Raw genomic sequence first — 18,702 nt, 5'->3', positions numbered from 1 at the left:
CCCCTATCATGCCATTTCATTATATTTATTCGTTGTTTTTTAATGATTTTAGTTCATTTTTTTTTATGAATTCCGCAGCAAATAAATAAAGTCATCTTTTTCAAAAAGTCTTGTCGTCTTACCGCTGCAATTGGGGGAATTATGAATCAGTAGATAAATATAGTAGGTAACGTTTCAAAGAAACACCAACATTTTTGTACACCAATCCAGCAGCGAGTATACCCATTACAATAGGACATGTGGCATCTTTGTAGCCGGAAAAGGAGTTTGGTTTTTCCAGATGGGCCACGAAAAAGGAAACAGAACTAAGGAGAAATAATACCACGAGTTCCAACATTGGGGAGGGCAGCCTTTCCTTATTCAATTTTGAATATATTGCAAATAAAAGTAGAACCGCTTCTATATATAATCAAATATAATCAAAGGTTCCTATGTCCGAAAAAAAAAGATAATGAGCTTTCATTTCCTACAAATTTTGTCAAGTCCTTAAGAACCCAGTCAATCAATGAAATTGTTAAATAAAAAGAGTGAGTGAAATTTATTCTATTTACTTGCAATTTATGTATATATTCAAAGTATTTTGTTTTGCTTAAAACTTGTTTTTTTTCTTTTTCTCTCATTTTTTTTTGTTTTTTTACACACTACATTAATTTTCTTTTGTTACACATAATTTTTTGTTGTTGAATTTATAGTTAATTTCTTGTAATTTACTTATTGTTTTTATTTGTTTCCATTAAATTAATCAAAAAACGTTTACGTTACGTTGAACTTTCTTAGGGGGCAAAAACAATGTTCATTTACTCGTATTTCGTATATGTACGAGAGTGTATATCTCATTCGTTTTGATCTTTTGATCAAAACGAAAACCAATCCAATATGCAAACCAAAATTATGTTTGAAGTTGCAAATTGATGTCATTTTGAGTACGTGGCATGCTCATCAGATAAACTAAATCGATTGATTGGATAGGTCGGTCTTGAGGGACGACTGGGACTGGATGAATTCTGCTTAGATTTTGCTTGGGTTGGGCTGGGATGGGTTCTTTGCGAATTTCGAGGCTCAAATCTAGTACGAGAGACGTATGTAGGGGGTACGTTGTATTAATTTTGTTGTGGTATTTCTTTGTCATTTTCCTAGCATTATTAGCATTCGTCGTTCTATGTTTCATTGAGTTACATTTATACATTTATGCAATTTTGGTTTTGGGATTACTTTTCTTTCTTTCTTTTCTGGCGGTTTGACTCCCTCATTTTTTCCTCATTCATTACTCATTCTACATCTTTTGTGTGACGTGTGTTTCTTTGTATAAATCTTTGTATTATGGTATGTTTTTATATGTAGTTCCAAATGGCGTCTTTTGTTCTGTATTTAAAAGTTGTTCAATTATTATATTGTTCAAGTGTTTCTTTCGTTTCGTCTTTAGTAACAATGTGTTTTTACATCGCTTATATTCGTTTTGTATGGTTTTCTCTTATGCTTCCTTATTTCATTTTTGTTTTTGTTGGTTTTTCTTCCCATTTTGTTTTGATATTACTTAGGCACTGTGTTCGTATTACATTAAAGAATTAATTTAAAATTTAAATTTAGGTATGTATAAATACATTGTAAAAAATTTCTTTAAGTTTACCGTAAACTAAAATCTTGCAACACTATATGTAGTATGTACTTCGTATTTACTCTCTTTTTTAGTTATTTTTCTCTTATTATTTCTTTAGCTGCTTCTGCTGCATGTATGTCCTTGTATCTATGTTTTGTAAGTTAAGTTAAGTTAAGTTAAATCCTGTCCTCAATGTTAATCCTTAATCCATGTTCACGGCTGTGTTAATCGAATGTTAATGTTAATCTCCTACTATATAAGTATCTCCCTGTCGGTCACCCACCCGGCTTTCTCTCTATCTCTCTCTCTGTTTCTGTTTCTCTGTCTCTATCCTGATTTAAAAGTACACGTAGAAAAGTCTAAGAAAAACCCAAAGCCCCCGCGTTTTATCTTGTTTCAAATGGAAAGCCTGGAACCGTAGTTTTACGAGAATCTGTATATTCCTTTCAGCTCTCAAGTCGCAACAACACTTATATGCCTAAAAATCGTTACAATCTGGTTTTACAAGTAGCTCCTATATATGTATATGTATGTATGTATGTATATGCAGGTGTAGGAGGCGTAGGAGGCTTGGGGGGTGGCTAGGGCTAGTCATACATTCAACATATAGTATGTGTGTATGATAAGTACAACTAACTGTTCAGTTTCATTTTCAATATCAGTATCAGTTTAAGATTCCAGTTTTCTAAGTTATTTTCGTTTGGTAAAAAAATTCAAATTTATCGAAAGTTCTCTTCCTTTGGCTTTTTAGGTTCGGATTCCTATTCCTCCATTCCATTCTTATAGCCTGCTTAGCCGTTTGATTTTTGTGGTGTATTGATATCTTAATAACTTTCAGTTTTATGCTAAATGATTTGTTGCTTGTCTGCTCATCAAAAACAATTGAAACAAAACGAAAAATATGTGTATATGATTAACCGAAAATCCCTCTTCTATTTTACAGAATAGTATATCCGAAACAAAGACTATCATTGGAGAAGAATCCTTTTTGTGTGTGTGTGTGTGTGTGTGTGTGTGAGAAACATAATCCTTACACGAACTTATGCTGGTAGCCTATTTATTCATCTGAGTCTCAATCGAGTACCGAGTTTTATAGTTTTTGTTTTCTGGCTTTTGTTTTTAAACTGTTGTATGATTTTACTTTCAACTCCCGTTCCGGTCTCTCGGCCTTAAACTGCTTGCTTCACTTTGTTGCATTTTGTTAACAGTCTCAATTTTGGTTTTTATTTTATGTTTTTTTTGCGTTTTGTTTCGTTTCGGTTATTTTGCATAGTTTTTCTCTTTTTTTTCTGCGTTTTTTCCGTATTTTTGTCTATTTTGTAGTTATCATTATTATTATCATCTACATACAAATTAGTTTTGGTTCACTATTCTCTGCATTTGCTACATTTAAAATTACCATATACCATATACATACATACCTCGTTTAGAATTTATGCTTAAGAACGAAAGAACCAAAGTGTGGGACTTAGAAATGGATGTGTAGGTGTGTGTTGTTTGGTTTAACTAATCAATAAAAACAATTTGATGCACTATAACAATCTTCATTCAGCTTCGACCTGATCTGACCTTCCCTTATCCATGAAAGTGCTGTCAGTACGATACGAGTATTTATGCGAAAGGAATCTAAAAATCAATCATACAGCTCAAAATACAGATACAAAACATGCCACCCACATACTCGTCTATATATAGATGGTATATATGCTAGTTGATCTTTTATCTTATTGAGTTTCTTTATCATTTATTTAATCTCATTTTTTGTTGTTGGTTGTTCTTGTTCTTGTGTTCTTTTTTTTTTTGTTCTTCTTTCGTGTTCGCGCATCTTGCCCTATATAAATTTAGTCATTACAAAAAGGTGTCTTAGGTGGAATCGTTTTGTCTTAGGAATTTAGCTTAGATATCTGTTAAATCTGATCTTATTTCAAATCATTCTAGTTTTAATGGCTAAGAGTACTTCATCATTACATAAAAATAACTTGCAGGAAGGCCTGGGGCTGTGTAGGGCAGGGCAGGACATATTGGGAGCGTGGTATTTGTATCAGACAAAACACATTTAAAATTCTAGCATATTTAGAAAAAGATATATTTGTTGCTAGCTCCGTCGTTCGATCGATCGATCTTTCAGTTTGTTCATCGCTTAGCTTAACTATGGGGTACCAGTCGAAATATCCGATTCGGAAACAAATTCGAGAGAACTTAATCGTTAGAACTATAGACCGAAAGCACTGATAAGTATCTTGTTCGTCTCGTCTCGTCTCTCCTCTCCTCACCCTAGAGCCTATGTAGTATATAGTAGTAGGTATGTATGTTCGTACGTAGAGCTATACAATGTACACAACGCATTTGCCTCATTGGTTTTGGGTTTGCATTTTGGCGCATCATTTCATTCGTATATTAGCTTATCAGTAAGTACTCGTATGTAAATTATATAACCCTTACATTATTGTTTCATTCATGGTTCTTATGATCTGACTCTGATCTGATTTGCATTGGAAACGTTGAAAAGCGCAAAACTAAAAAAACTCCCATCGAAAAGTAAAGGCAACAACGAAAAATCCATCGATCCATAACGATCAAATCAAATCAATAGTAGAGCCGCCTCTTTGCACATCATGTTCCGATAAAGAAACCAACAATAATAAAAGAACCAAAACCATATACACCAAATGACATCAAAACGAAACTAAAAACGAACAAAACGAATCCTATCATTTTGGTTCCTTTGCTTCTTCTGTTCTGTGGTGGTGCTCCCAATTTGATTGTTCTCCGTATGGGATGTCTGGACATAACTATTCGATTCTATCTGTTGCACTTGGACTTTTTTCTACAACAGTGTGTGTGTGTGTGTTTGTGTGTATGTGAGTGCTGATAAACATTTACACTTAATAATAGCTTTTTCTTAATTTTTTTCATCTGATTTTAGCTTGAAAGTGCAACACTTCATTTAATACAATATTTAGATTTATTTTACCTTTAATTTGTTATATGTTTATATATAATTATATGTATATAGTATATATATAGTTGTATATAGTAGGTATTCATATATATATATATAATTTTATTTTCTTTTTACCTTTACGATGCACATATATTGTATGTAGTTTTCATTTTTCAATAGGTCGTTACTTTTAGATTAATGAAAAACAGAAAAAAAAGATTTATATTGTATTCAAATGGAAAATAAAAGGTTAAATAAATGAAATTGTTTTACAATTAACAGTCAGTGAGTGGTTTTGTCATCTAAATAATCGTTTCCCTTTAAATACCATCGTGTTTCTGGGGTCTAAGATTTAATTTTACTCTAATGTTCTTATTCTTCTTGATAATGAGTATGGAAATCATGTGTAAGTGTGTTATCCTCAGTATATAATGAATAATAATCATAATGTTTCAGCTTATAAAATTACATCAGGTTTCTTTGCTTGCAAGTTCGTCAACAAAATCTTCGACTCTTCGCTGCCTCATTTCATTATTCTCCTTTTTACTTCTTCCTCTAATGAGTCTTTGTTGTTTGTTGCTGCGAAAAAGAAATTAAAAAACGCCAAACATAGTTTTCCTCTCATTCTCCACCACATTCTTCCTTCCTTCCGCACATAACTCTTCTTTTACGACGCCTCAACCTCGCCCGATGACAGGCAGCCGCCTCCGCCAAGCCAGGATCGACCACACGATAACCCTTCTTTTCTTCTTGATCATTATCGATTAAACGATACACAATCCTTTACAGACAATCACACACGCACGCACTCACGCACGCACACAAAGCTGCTGCGGCCAAGTAAAAGAAAAAGATTCAAATTTGATAAATGTTGGTTTTTTTTTTCAAATATTTTGGTTTTTTTTTTTTCAAAAATCGAAACGTATTTCACACGTTCTACTTTACTTGTTTACTTGCTTATTGTTTTTGCATTGTTTGCTTTTGTTTTGTTTTTAAAAAAAATTTAAAATTATTTATAAAATGTAAGCATATGTATTTGTAGTTTAAACGAAATTAAATTAGGAATTTATATCTGTAGGATTTGTTTGTGGGTTTTTTGTTTGTTTGTAAGATGTAAAAATTATACGAAGAACACTAAGCAATAAATCACCGAAAAATAAAGTAAAGTATTTGTTATTGTATATTGTAATTAAATGTATGTATTGTAAGTTGTTTTTCTTGTAAATAAACAAATTAAAAATTAGTGTATGATATTTTAATAGAAAAAATTACTTCATATTTATATAAGAATATATATAATATATGTGTATGGTAAATGTATTAGATATAATATGTGTTTCTCCTTTTGCTTTTTGTTGGTTTTTCTTTCCATCTATCTTTCTTTTGTTTGTATGTAATAATAAATTGTAAAATCGCAATCATATAATCATTAAAATAGTTTTTGCTTTCATCTTGTTTTACACACACATCGCACGCTCCCTACTAAGGGAGCGTGCAAAGTAGTTAAGAGTAAATATGTATAAGTAATTAAAGATATATATATATGTTATGTATATAATCAATCAAAGTTTTTCTGCTTGCTGTTGTATGCAATTATTTCTTCCTTTTTACTTTCTTTCTTTTTTTCTTCTTTTTCTTCATCTTTCACTTTCCCTTCTTTCTTTCCATTCTCTCTGCCTCGCTCGCTAGTGTGGTTTTCAGTTGTTGTTTAAGTGAATGGTGGGTGGTGGGATGTGCGCGCATGTTGTTCTTCTTCAGTGGTGTTGTTTGTAGAGTGACGCACACCTTCGCACCTTCTGGTTGTCGTCAGATGATGTTCTTCTCTTCCGGCGGCTGTTGTTGTTGTTCTTGTCTGCTTGGCAAACGATGAAAATTTGAAAAAAATGTGCAACGCAACTCTTAAGCATCGTTTTTCCCTATCTCTGGTAACTTTTGTCCTCAATCCTTATTCCTCTCTGCCTCCCTGCTTCCCTTTTTATTATCATTAACTGTATGTTTAAATTTACGTTTCCTTTTGCTCTTTTTTTTTACTCTTTTTTCTCGTTTCTTTTGTATATATACTCGTTATATATATATGGTATATAAGTATGTATGTATATAGTTTTTATGTATATTTGTTAAGAGTGTGTTTCGTATTTTTTGTGGTTTACGCTTCTCATATCTCATATCCATTAAGCATTTTACTTCTGCTAACTTTCCGCCTGCCTTCTCAGTATCGGTAGCATTTCACTTTCTCTTTAACTAAATAATAAATCCAACGCACTATATAATTCTAGTTTCAAGTTCAACTTTCGCTTAGATGTAAACGACGACATACGCTTATCAATTAGGTTTCTTTATATATGTAGTTTAACTTTTAGCTAGTTTTTGTTTTGTTTACTTTAAATGGTAAATTTTTAATTTTGTAACGTATCTTTCTCGTATCGTACCAACCTCCGACCCAATCCGCCTATCCATCTATCCACCCACCAAGCAATAAAACAATTTTAGATAGAATGGCCCAAGGCTAAGGCAAGCACCAAACAGGGAGTTCTCGGAATATCAATGGTGTTTTTGTGGATTGAATTCCTTCTCAAACTCCCACACTGGTACTACACCTTGTCGCCCTGTCAATTGGTGGTAGAGATTTTGTGTATGGTCTGTCTCTTGCAGAGGATGGGCTGTGGGGCACACGACGAAGTCGGTGGCTGGCCGACTGGCTTTTGCATTAAAATGTACAATTTCGAATTTGTATTTACTAATTTTAGTAATAAAGGGATCTTTACTTGTTTACGTTTTAAATAAAATTATAAGTTCTTATTTCCTTTTGTTGGTATTTCGCACACTTCTCATCCATGATCTTGTATCTAATTAGCTAAACTTTATACGTGTAAATCATTACGTTTAAATCTTCACAATTCTATATTCTGTTAATGCCATGTGTATCGGTACCTACGGGCTCTGGTTGTTAGTTCTTCTAGGTTTCTGTATTGGATTGGATGGTGGTTGGTATAGGTAAATGTTGGCTTAGGATACAGTAGGATATACAGTACGCGCGGTGTGTGTGAGTTCTGGGGGAGGCGCATGAGAAATGTTGTGTGTTGCTGTGCTGTGTTATGTTGTGGTATGGTATGGTTTGGTGTGTTTCGTTGAGTGTTGATGTTGTTTTTGTTGTTGTTGTTGTTGCCTATGAATTATTACATACTCATTGCTATAGAACATACATGTATATGTATATATATACATATATCTATGAATCTGACTTGTCGCTAGTTATTCTCTGGTGTTAAATTTGTGTTTGCTTTAAATTAGGGTTGTACACGAGCTAAATATTAATTTCAACAACTGATCTGATCTGAAATAAAAACGAACAGACGACGCTTTAGCTTACAATTACCACCATCTTTTTTGTCTTCTTCATCATTCACCGACGACGAGTACGACGACGACGACGACGGCGACACGACAACATGTTCCTTTATCGCCTTAAACAGCCTGAGAGGCTGCGTACGGCGGCTGTGTGGAGCTGTCGTTGCCATACGCTGACCTAGGGCCGGCACCATAGTTTGATGCCCCCTCCTGCTTAACGTAATTGCTGTAGTCGTAGTCATAGCCGGAGCCATAGCCACCATAGTCGTACTCGGAGCCCGACTTTGAGGCCGAGTTGCCGGGTCCAGTGCGCGGCATACCGCCCACAGGTCCAGTGGTTGAAGGACCGCCCGCAGCCCAGGTCTGGGCTCGCGAGTACATGTCCGTGGCGGTGCCCGCCCCAGCCCCTGGTGCTCCAGTGGGTCCAGCCGAATTGGGCGGCATGTTCCACGAATTCCAGCTGCCACCGCCTGACGGTCCAGATGGAGCGCCCGTCGATGTCGAGTTGTACATATCGTAGCCGCCGTATCCCTGGGTCTGCTGGGGTCCAGCATAGTTCGACCACTGAGGTGGTGGGCCCTGAGGGCCAGGTGGTGCGCCCCAGCCCTGGTACGATCCTGGGCCGCTGTTGCCATAGCCATAGCCCTGCTGCTGCGGCGAGGTGCCCCAGCCTTGATAGCCGGGCATCATGTTTGGCGCACCGATCGGCATATTCAGTGGCGGACCACCCATCTGACCGTTCTGGCCCTGGATCATGTTCATCGGAGCATGATGGGGTCCCCAGTGGCTGCACTCGCTGTTCATCTTGCCATAGGCACCACCAACCGTGCTGTTGTTCGAGTTCTGTCCGCCAGATCCGTCACGAGGCTCGGCCTTCTTGATCTCCACCTGTGGAACGAGGCAACAAGAATAGGGCCACAATGAGGACAAAGGACAAAGTAGGTGCGAATTGAGGACCAGTAAGGCAACATACCTGCTTGCCGTTCAGGTTGATGTACCGCTCATTGGTCACATGCTCAACCGACGACTCTTCTTCGAAGGACAGGAATCCGAAACCACGGGATTTCTTCTTCTCCTGATCGTACATGATAACTACTTCGGTCACTTTGCCGTACCGACCAAAAAAGGTACGCAGATCGGTTTCCGTTACGTTCGATGGGAGACCGCCGAGGAACACCTTGTAGCCGCCGCCTTTCTTCGGCTTTTGAAGCGTGCGTGGGTTGCATGGCTTCGGATCGATGGTACGGCCATCGAGCGTGTGCGGACCGTTCTGCAGCACATGGTTTACATTGGTGGGATCGGCAAAGGTGACGAAACCGAAGCCACGCGACCTGCCGCTCTCGTTGTTCTTCATAACGACACAATCGATGATGTCGCCGAAGCGGCAGAAGTAACGCGACAGATTCTCCTGCGTTGTCTCCCACGATAGTCCGCCTACAAACAGTTTGCCCCTCTCGTCCTCTTCCATGATGTTGTTTTGGTGATTGTGAGCTATTGCGCCGGGTAGGTTTTCAATAATTGACGTAATTTTGCTGCTGTTTTATTCACACGGGTGTATAAGAAATAAAATGTCTTCTCGCTTGGGTCTCGCACTGTTTTTCTTTACTTTTTACACTGTTATAGTTGCTGGTTGCGTTGCTGTTATGGTTTCTGTTATGTTATATTTTGGATTGATTTCAAAGTTGCCAAATTTCTTCTCTCCTTCAAAATAACTAAACAAAAGCCACGACGTTTACACGTAACTTTCTACAAGATGGAATCGTTGTCGTGATTGTGGTGGCGTACACATGGAAAGATACAGAACGATTTAAAGAAATTGTTAATCAAAATCACTTCTTTTTTTTCTTGGCTAAAAACTAAAGCTCGGTGCGAAAAGGAGGAAGGCAAGAGCGAAGATGACAAAATACGCAGACACACCAACACGTAGGCATAGGGAGCAACCGAAATAGGCATAGATAATTATGAAAGGCGCAGGTAGGCAGCAGCAGCAGCAGCAACCGGCCGGTACACATACATTCTCATGCAAAGGTATTTGTGAGCGAGTGAGTCTACATATGTGTTTTTGCCGTCTAACTGCTTTTTTTGTACACGTTCACAAGTTGTTCGGTTGTTTGCAACGCTCCGCTTGCTCTGCTCTTCGTGCGGTTCACAAACTGTTTTCTGCTGCTTCTGCTTCCTCTTTTTTACACTGCTGCGTGAAAGTATTGTTTTCTTTTCGCTGTGTCACGAGCGTTGTTGTTAGTGTAGCAATATCCCCAGCCTCAGTCTCTGTCCCACACGGACACGCTCACTCTCGCACACACACCCACACAGATACCGCCTATCAATGAGAACAACGAACTTATTCCCAAGGTGAAAACAGAACACTGCCGGTCCGGTCCCACCACATTTGCGCGCCATTTGCCAGGTATTGCCAGATGGGCCATGTAAACACCCAACCCTACCAATATCTCGAAATGTGAAAGTTCATGTAATCCTAGTATCTGAAGCACTGAAATATATTCTTTATTGAGCTGTCTCGTGTCTCGCGGAAATTTTCCCACTCACAAGTCCAAACGTGTGGCAACGCTCTGTGGCGACGTGAAAGCGAATGTACAGCGAAAAGAAACGTACCAAGAAGCAATGCCCTCAAAACGCAAGCCACATAAAATGTTAATTCTAAAATAAAAAAGAATCACTTCTTTGTGGGCTTTAATTAATCGGAACCTATCTCTAGCCACGCACTTCTCGCAGAACTGACTGAATCTCACGAAAAATGTGGGAAATTCACCACGGTAGAAGACAACAGCAGCGACAGCGACGGCAACGAAAAAAAAACAAAATGGAAGACGTGCCTGATGAAAAAATGCTTCAACAAAGAAATGTCTTCTGGGTCTAAATGCTCTTGATACAGGCGAATTTCACAGGGCCTTTAATACTTCTTTTTTAAGCAAATCTGGGTATTTCAATTTACTGATGCCGGCAATTTTCAATATTCACCAAAACACAACACTTGTACTGCTTGTAGATTTACGTTTTTTGGCAGGAGAAACTATAGTTGAATTAACTAAGATTTCTACTACGCAATTTTAAAAATTTCGCATGATTTTTGTATTTTGCACCGCAATCTTTATGCACATGCATGTGTGTGGGTTCATGAGTTGGCCGGACGGATGTATGCGTGTACGTGTGTGTCGCGAATGGCCGCCGACAGACCGAACCGACCGATTTGTACTCGTGTGTGTATGTGTTGGTGTGGTGTTATACATAGCATTTTTTGTATGTATGTATAAAAATATGAAATTTTCCACTTTATTGGGCGAAAAAAGAATGTTGTAAGTGGCACGGAAAAACTGCAGCCATTGGGGCCAGCATAAGCACAATTAAAAATCACGAACTTTGGTTTAAAAACAAAGAGCTGCTAGTCTCATTGCTTGCGGTGCACAGTCGAATCGAATAAAATTTACACACACCACACCAAGCAACGGCAGCTGCGTCAAGTATTCAACCTTTTTGGAAAGGCAAGGCAGAGGCAGGCATTTTGTTAAAGCACCGTAATTGTTATGTAAAATGTAGATTTTAGTTGTTTTCCATGCTTACCGTTTGTGCCAAGTGTTCGTCTGTGGTTTTTTAAAGATTTCGCACTGCAAATTCACTAAATTTAAGTGTTTTTTCCTTAAAAAACTAGCTTATAAATAATTGTATGATTTTGATGCATACGATATAACCTAACTTATGATAGAATCGCCACCGCCACGTTTAATGTACTCGATAGCAGTTTTCGTGCACGCCCTATGGTCACACTGTACAGTCGCAATAGTTTATCGGATTATAGCGTCTCTGGGATTTTGCCTTGCATCCCATCTCTAAGCTGTCATTTGTTTGCAATTTAATATATCGATAACCATTATTTTCTGCTGTGCTACGCTACCCGGTAAATGCTGAAATGGTGCAGAAATAAATATAATTCTCTGACTAAAAAATTGGCAAAAACAGTCGCGTAAAGTAATGAAAAGCAACCGCCAGTTTTTCTAGCCGACAGTGTTTCCGTGAGAGCAGTGTAAAGTACATTTTCGTACCGCATCGATTTTTTCTGCTGCCGCTGCTGCTGCTGCTGCTGCCGCTGCCACATTAACAGCCCCAAGCTAAATCAAAAACTACATTCACAATGTCGCGGCATCCGAGTGACCGGAAGGTTTATGTCGGAGATTTGGGTAATAACGCCCGTAAAAATGATTTGGAGTATGTCTTTGGAGCTTACGGCAGTCTGCGCAGCGTCTGGATTGCCCGCAACCCCCCAGGATTCGCCTTCGTGGAGTTCGAGAGCGCTAGAGATGCAGCGGATGCGGTACGCGGTCTAGATGGTCGCACTGTTTGTGGACGCCGAGCTCGGGTGGAGCTGTCCACTGGTAAATACGCAAGATCTGGCGGTGGAGCAGGAGGGGGCGGCGGCGGAGGAGGAGGTGGCGGAGGCGCTGGAGGACGCGACCGCGGTGGCGCTGGTGGCCGTGGGGACGATAAGTGCTATGAATGTGGAGGCCGTGGACATTTTGCCCGCCATTGCCGTGAGCGTAAAGCAAGACAGCGACGCAGGTTAGTAAAAAATTTCATTCATTATTGTTGCATTTTTTTTTCATGAAACATGGCGATATTTTCGCATACATACAGGGATATTTATGTGTGTATGTATGCGTGAGGATGTTCTATAGAACATTTTTAAATTGTTTTGAGTGTGGGGAGAAAATCAGCACTGCTTGTGCTGTTAGGCGCGTTCTGTTAAATAACACTACAATGTATGTCAATATGTGCTGTTAGACGCGAACAGAAGTTGAACAAAATGTGGCTTTTATGCGCAAGCCGCTGCTTGGTAACAGCGTACACGTGCTCGTCACAAAGTATGGGGTATTCGCAAATTCAAGGGTATATCTGATTTGTGTTTGTTTAATTAAAAGTCGTACGTACATGTATTCATAAGTGTTGTGCGGCGAAATACGGCCGAAGATGTGAAATTTAGCATGTTAATATTTTTAGCCATACCTAATTAATAACACCAGTGAACAAATACCGGGTATCATATGATCGGGACGCTTGCCTACATCGATCTTACTTCAAGTGCGTTTCTTCGTGGTGAATTAGTCTGCAGCGTGATGAAGTGGCCAGAAAGGTGCTGTTAAGCGCAAACTGTACGGCAACCCTGGCCGCCGCTCGAATACACGTGCTTACGCTTCATTTTGGATTTTTCTTTTACACGCGGCATACAGAAAAGAAGGTTAAGTTTCGTGCCGACGTCTGGGTGTTTTATTAATTTTTCATAAATAAAAATTAAAACTAAATGAGCACAAAGTGACACAATGTTTGTGCTCTACGAAACGCCGGCGGGCTACGCCATTTTCAAGCTGATGGATGAAAAGAAGCTCGAACAGGTCGATAATCTGTACTTGGAATTCGAGACTCCGGAGAAGGCGAACAAATTGCTGAAATTGAAGCATTTTGAGAAATTCAACGACACCACAGAGGCGCTGGCCGCCGCCACGGCAGCGGTCGAAGGCAAGGTAGCCAAGCCCCTCAAGAAAACGCTGAAAAAGTTGCTAATCGACGAAGTGCAGTCGTCCTTGCTTGTGGCCGATGCCAAACTGGGAACAGCCATCAAGGACAAGCTATCGGTGCAGTGTGTGTACAACACTGGCGTCCAGGAGCTGATGCGTTGCATCCGCCAGCAGGCGGACAGTCTGCTGGGCGGTCTGCCCAAGAAGGAGATGACGGCCATGGCCCTGGGTCTGGCGCACTCTCTGTCACGCTACAAGCTGAAGTTTTCGCCCGACAAAATCGATACCATGATTGTGCAGGCCCAGTGTCTGCTCGATGATCTGGACAAGGAGCTGAACAATTATATGATGAGGGCCAGGGAATGGTACGGCTGGCACTTTCCCGAGCTGGGCAAGATCATAACCGACAATGTTGCCTTTGTGAAGACCATTAAGCTGGTGGGCACCAGGGACAATATGGCGGCCGCCGACTTGTCCGATATCCTACCCGAAGACGTTGAGGAGAAGGTGAAGGAGGCAGCCGAAATCTCGATGGGCACTGAGATCTCCGAGGAGGATGTCCTGAACATTCAGTGCTTGTGCGATGAGATTATCTCCATCAATGACTATCGCACGCATTTGTACGACTACCTCAAGGCACGCATGATGGCCATGGCACCCAATCTTACGGTGCTGGTCGGCGACACAGTCGGTGCCCGTCTCATTGCCCATGCCGGTTCGTTAATCAACCTGGCCAAGCATCCCTCATCAACAGTACAAATTCTGGGCGCCGAAAAGGCCCTCTTCCGTGCCCTCAAAACCAAAAAGGACACCCCCAAATATGGTCTTATCTATCACGCCCAGCTGGTGGGACAGGCGAGCCAAAAGAACAAGGGAAAAATGTCACGTTCGCTGGCGGCCAAAGCATCGCTGGCCACCCGCGTGGATGCCTTCGGTGAGGAGGCGACCTTTGAGCTCGGTGCGGCGCACAAGGTGAAGTTGGAGGCTCGTCTTCGCCTACTGGAGGAGGGCAATCTGCGAAAGTTGTCTGGCACGGGCAAGGCCAAGGCCAAGTTTGAGAAATATCAAGCCAAGAGGTATGTATTGCTAGAGACAGAGAGAGCGGCTGCAACTCATTTCCTATGATGATATCAAAAAGGTTTCGCATATATCTGACTACTATGACGATAAACCTTGGCTGTCTGAGTGAAATTTGGGTTCCAGTCTCTCTCCAGACATCTCTCCGAGATGCTGATTTGTCTGTATATATTAATGTATTTTTATTTCATGAAACTTTGCAGTGAGGTGTTCACGTATCAACCCGAGGCGGATAACACATTAAATGTGAAGAAACGCAAACACTCGGAGGCCGAAGAAGAGGAGAGCACACCAGTCAAGAAGGAGGTCAAGGAGGAGCCAGCCGAAGAGGAGGCGGAACTAAAGTCCGAGAAGAAGAAAAAGAAGAAGAAGAAGCAAAAGGATGAAGAGGCACCCGAGGAGGAGCCCAAGCCAGAGCCCGAGCCCGAAGAGGCACCAACTCCAGCCAAGAAAAAGAAAAAGTCCAAGAAGGAGCAGCAAGAATAAAGACTCTTGGCTCTTTGAGGGGGGATAGTTTTTAGGCTCTTAACTTGTAGCATTTCATTATACATTAGGAGAACAGTAATATATAATTACCAGCCAGAGTAAAGTTTATTTGTTGTACATTAGCAATAAAATGTAATATTCACAAAACATATATTCTGTTTGTATTTCAGGATTATATCTTATATGTTTTGTATCTTTCTGAACCAACTCTTTTTATGTTATGGTGCTTGTAGAGTATATTTTGTAACAAGTGGATTTTGTAATTCCACAGGTAGTTTACGTTCCAAGTACGGCCACAGCAAAGAAGGCTAGGAGTTCGTAGGAGCTCGTAGCTTTTTCTCTGTGTAGATTTGTAGAAAAATTTGTAAATGAAACCTGAAGCTAAGGGAATAGTTTGATTTGTCTCAAATCCACTTCCTTATGATTCTTTTGGTGTGGCAACATTTGCAGCAAATTACATTCTTCAATCGAATCCAATTTTGGAGGCCACTCTTTCTCCCTCCGAGAGTTGCAAGAAGTCTGCTGCTGCTGCTGCGATTGGTTGCGGTGTAGCGCTGACAACCAATGAAGCAGAACGTTTTTACGTCAGCAGTTAGGCAGCAGGGGGCTTGCATCATGCACACCATTCATCGGCAGGCAATCTGCGGTCCCCAATTGCCAGAGTATAAAAGCGAATGCTTCAATTGGGAAGTGGGTTCAGTGTAGAGGCAACATACCATGCGATATGCGGGGCCATTTGAAGCTTCTGTTGGTCCTGAGCCTGCTGCTGACTTACGCGGCGGCAAAGAAGAAGGAGGCCTCCTCCGAGGAGGAGGAAGAGGGTGGTGAAAAGTACGAGAAGAAGAAATACGGCGACGAGGAGCACAAGGGTGGCCACGGCCACAAGGAGCACAAGGAGTGGGAGGAGGACGAGAAGAAGCATCACGAGGAGGAGGACCACGAACACCATTATGGCGACAAGGGCGAAAAGAAGAAAAAGCACTACGATGAGAAGGACGAACACGGGGAGAAGCACGAGCATGGGGCCCACAAGAAGGGGGGCAAGCACCATCACAAAAAGAAGCACAAGAAGGGCCACAAGGAGATGGAATACCACAAGAAGTTCAACAAGGACGAGTATTACAAGGAGAAGAAGTTCTACGACGACGAGCACAAGGGCGGCCATCACAAGAAGTTCGGCAAAGAGCACAAACACCATGCCGAGGAGCATGGGGAGCACAAGAAGGGCGAGAAGCACGAGGCTGGCAAGAAGAAGGGCCACAAAAAGCACAACAGTCACTACAAGAAGGGCCACCACGACGAGGATCACAAGAAGTATAAGAAGGAGCACAAGTACGGTGACAGCCACGAGGAGAAGGAGGAGCATGGCAAAAAGGGCTCGAAAAAGCACGGCCACAAGCACTACAAGAAGAAGGGAGGCAAGCACTGAGTGGTTTGCGATTATCCATGGGATCTGTCTCTCTAAATACCTTTACAAATTGTGATCTGTTGTAGTTCATCCGAATAAAACTCTGAGCAAAGTAGGATTGATATTTTCTTTGTGTGTAGTATCTAAGACTATTTTGGGACTTGTTTGGATTGTAATGTTTTTATTTTTTGAAAAATCATGAATAATTGAGATCCTGGTCTTGGTTTCATTCTAGAAGCAACTCGTTCAGCAGATCTCGTAGCACATCCCGTCGCCGTCGCACTCGCTCCAAGTCTGGTGGCACTCGTTCACGCAGTCGCTCCGCTGGCTCTGTGGGCGCTGGTGCTCGCCGCTCTGGCCGCTCAAATGGACGCGATGAGAATGGTTCGGTGTCACGCTACAGCGACCATGAGCGCAATGGCAGTGGGGCAGTGGACGCATCGCCGCCGCCACCTAAGCGGCGCTACGAGGATGATGATGATGAGCGGGATAGAGGATCACGCTCAGCATCGCCCCCAGTGCGTCGTGGAGGATCACCACCACGCCGTCGCGGCGATTCGTCGGCATCGCGCTCCGTGTCCCGGGACTAGCGACGACAGACGGATGCAGACGATGGCCGCAAATTCAAGAAAAAGAAGAAATAGTACGTGGGGCCTGGGAGCTGCAACCAAGAAACAAGAATCAGCGCGAAAGGGGCAACAAACTCCCCCTTCATTCCCTCACACACACCACACCCCCAATACATACATATATAACAAAGAAAGAAAAACAAAACAAAACTAAACGAAACGAAACAAGAAACAAACAAAACAATTTCCAACAACAAAACAACACTTTCTTCACTCAGTATACACAACATACAAACACTGTTTAGTTGTCCCCCAAAACCATCTTAGCTTAGGGTTTTAATTTATTGTCTAAGGGAAGTACGCATTTGTAAGTACTTTTTGCTATCGCGACAAGACCTGGAAGAGAAAACACACACAGAGATCACAGAACAAAGAGCGCTTGAAATATCAAAAATAAAACATCAAAATTATAAATTCTTAAAATGGAGATCGGCGGCAGCCGGCGTAAAGAGGGACACCCGAACCGAACATCGATCTAGTCACACCGTTTGCTATGTAAATTGATTTGTGCTTCTGATTTGACAACCAGACGATATAGACGATGCCTGGAACGATACTCGAATATGTAGGAGGCGGAACGACGCATTCGTGTGTTTCTCACTGGGGAATAAAGCGCCAGCATATAAATACAACCTCATACCATAACATAACATCATTATGTCAATTCTCTTCAATTCATGTGTTACCGATCGATCCCCAACAAATACATACACTCTTGATATTTCAACTTTCAAACTTTGTATGGTGTTTTTTTTCTTTAAAATATTCATATGATTGCAAGACCTGCTACAATGCGAAATTAAAAAACGATGTTCATACATTGATGTCATAGTTAAGAATTTAAGAAATAAAAATATGTATGAATTCTTGATGTGTGTTTGAACTATATATAGCAAATGCGCTGAAAACTAAAATACAAAATTATTCAAATCAATAAATTAAATGCCAAAAAACACATGCTGTCACATTTTTACCCATAGAAAATGGTTTAATATTAATACAATTAGCCTTAGGTTAGCTGAAAACATATTTAAAAACTCGGACAAAAAACCAAAACAGCACGTTGCTGACTTAGCTGTAAACTGGAAAAGCTCGCCGAAATCAGCGATCGATATACAAACATAACTACACAAATAGGAACTTTTGGGGTGTTAATATTAATCCCGATTCCGACAAATGATTGGCAGTCATAAAATAACTATATGCAATATTTCGTTGAGATAGTTTCCTAGCTTAGAGAATAGTTTAACAGAAATAGATGGACACGGATGGCTATCAGATTATCTTTCAGCTCAGCCGAGCCGAGCCAAGCTTAAACAAGCTGGCTTAAAACAGCTCAGAGCGATTCGAATAGAGAAGCGAACTTGGCAAAGATCATATATATTGGGCAAAAATAATTGCTTATTCATTTATTACAGTTTAACTAATGCATGTGTGTATTATTCAAGAAAGATCGTTAGATTTGCTAATTATGATCTCTTTCACGAAGTTCTTTATTTATTAATATGGCATTAATATGACAATCACCCTGTATGATTTCAACCAAAAGATTAGAGTAAAAAATATTTTGTTTTCATCAATATCAGTTTGCACCGATGGCTTGCGCTCGAGGAAGCGAGGCTTAGCTGGTCTTCAGCGCTGAGATTATCCATTACGACTCCCCAGCCATCCTCGTTTAAATTGGGATC

The 18,702-nt window shown here is 40.6% G+C and overlaps 4 protein-coding genes and 1 non-coding gene across 8 annotated transcripts; 3 read left to right on the top strand and 2 right to left on the bottom strand.

Moving 5' to 3' along the window:
* Window positions 1-19: 19 nt before the first annotated feature.
* Window positions 20-514, bottom strand: LOC26533680 (uncharacterized). The gene is made up of 2 exons (XM_015181431.2): window positions 191-514; window positions 20-124 (listed from the first exon to the last, which is right to left on the bottom strand). Exons 1-2 carry the CDS (start codon window positions 335-337, stop codon window positions 119-121), a joined length of 153 nt encoding a protein of 50 aa, XP_015036917.1. The 5' UTR covers window positions 338-514; the 3' UTR covers window positions 20-118.
* A 5,267-nt stretch (window positions 515-5,781) lies between these two features.
* Hrb27C (Heterogeneous nuclear ribonucleoprotein at 27C) lies at window positions 5,782-11,655 on the bottom strand. Of its 3 annotated transcripts, none has more exons than XM_001355737.5 (3): window positions 11,469-11,655; window positions 8,863-9,635; window positions 5,782-8,777 (listed from the first exon to the last, which is right to left on the bottom strand). In XM_001355737.5, exons 2-3 carry the CDS (start codon window positions 9,355-9,357, stop codon window positions 8,007-8,009), a joined length of 1,266 nt encoding a protein of 421 aa, XP_001355773.1. In that variant the 5' UTR covers window positions 9,358-9,635; window positions 11,469-11,655; the 3' UTR covers window positions 5,782-8,006. The 3 variants fall into 3 exon arrangements, with proteins under 3 accessions (XP_001355773.1, XP_033236500.1, XP_033236499.1); XM_033380609.1 differs by lacking the exon at window positions 11,469-11,655 and adding an exon at window positions 11,342-11,421; XM_033380608.1 differs by lacking the exon at window positions 11,469-11,655 and adding an exon at window positions 11,267-11,382.
* A 96-nt stretch (window positions 11,656-11,751) lies between these two features.
* Window positions 11,752-17,814, top strand: x16 (x16 splicing factor). 2 transcript variants are annotated; one of them, XM_015181430.2, is made up of 2 exons: window positions 11,752-12,461; window positions 16,624-17,814. In XM_015181430.2, exons 1-2 carry the CDS (start codon window positions 12,037-12,039, stop codon window positions 16,973-16,975), a joined length of 777 nt encoding a protein of 258 aa, XP_015036916.1. In that variant the 5' UTR covers window positions 11,752-12,036; the 3' UTR covers window positions 16,976-17,814. The 2 variants fall into 2 exon arrangements, with proteins under 2 accessions (XP_015036916.1, XP_003736158.1); XM_003736110.3 differs by having other exon boundaries at window positions 11,754-12,461; window positions 16,621-17,814.
* Window positions 13,028-15,126, top strand: nop5 (nop5 ribonucleoprotein). The gene is made up of 2 exons (XM_002133263.4): window positions 13,028-14,490; window positions 14,695-15,126. Exons 1-2 carry the CDS (start codon window positions 13,220-13,222, stop codon window positions 14,975-14,977), a joined length of 1,554 nt encoding a protein of 517 aa, XP_002133299.1. The 5' UTR covers window positions 13,028-13,219; the 3' UTR covers window positions 14,978-15,126.
* On the top strand, window positions 14,531-14,603 carry LOC117184283 (small nucleolar RNA SNORD53/SNORD92). Its single transcript, XR_004469611.1, has one exon. It is a non-coding gene; the product is annotated as a small nucleolar RNA SNORD53/SNORD92 (small nucleolar RNA).
* Window positions 17,815-18,702: the final 888 nt, after the last annotated feature.

This window comes from Drosophila pseudoobscura, chromosome 4, assembly GCF_009870125.1.
Source record: "Drosophila pseudoobscura strain MV-25-SWS-2005 chromosome 4, UCI_Dpse_MV25, whole genome shotgun sequence".
NCBI classification, from domain to species: Eukaryota; Metazoa; Arthropoda; class Insecta; order Diptera; family Drosophilidae; genus Drosophila; species Drosophila pseudoobscura.
This window is presented reverse-complemented; position numbering and strand designations above follow the sequence as displayed.

Coding starts and splice junctions, on each gene's coding strand:
- LOC26533680 (XM_015181431.2), bottom strand. CDS start 337: ATGTTGGAACTCGTGGTATTATTTCTCCTTAGTTCTGTTTCCTTTTTC.
- Hrb27C (XM_001355737.5), bottom strand. CDS start 9,357: ATGGAAGAGGACGAGAGGGGCAAACTGTTTGTAGGCGGACTATCGTGG. Junction 8,778..8,862: donor TCAACCTGAACGGCAAGCAG/GTATGTTGCCTT, acceptor CTCGTTCCACAG/GTGGAGATCAAGAAGGCCGA.
- x16 (XM_003736110.3), top strand. CDS start 12,037: ATGTCGCGGCATCCGAGTGACCGGAAGGTTTATGTCGGAGATTTGGGT. Junction 12,462..16,620: donor AAAGCAAGACAGCGACGCAG/GTTAGTAAAAAA, acceptor GTTTCATTCTAG/AAGCAACTCGTTCAGCAGAT.
- nop5 (XM_002133263.4), top strand. CDS start 13,220: ATGTTTGTGCTCTACGAAACGCCGGCGGGCTACGCCATTTTCAAGCTG. Junction 14,491..14,694: donor GAGAAATATCAAGCCAAGAG/GTATGTATTGCT, acceptor GAAACTTTGCAG/TGAGGTGTTCACGTATCAAC.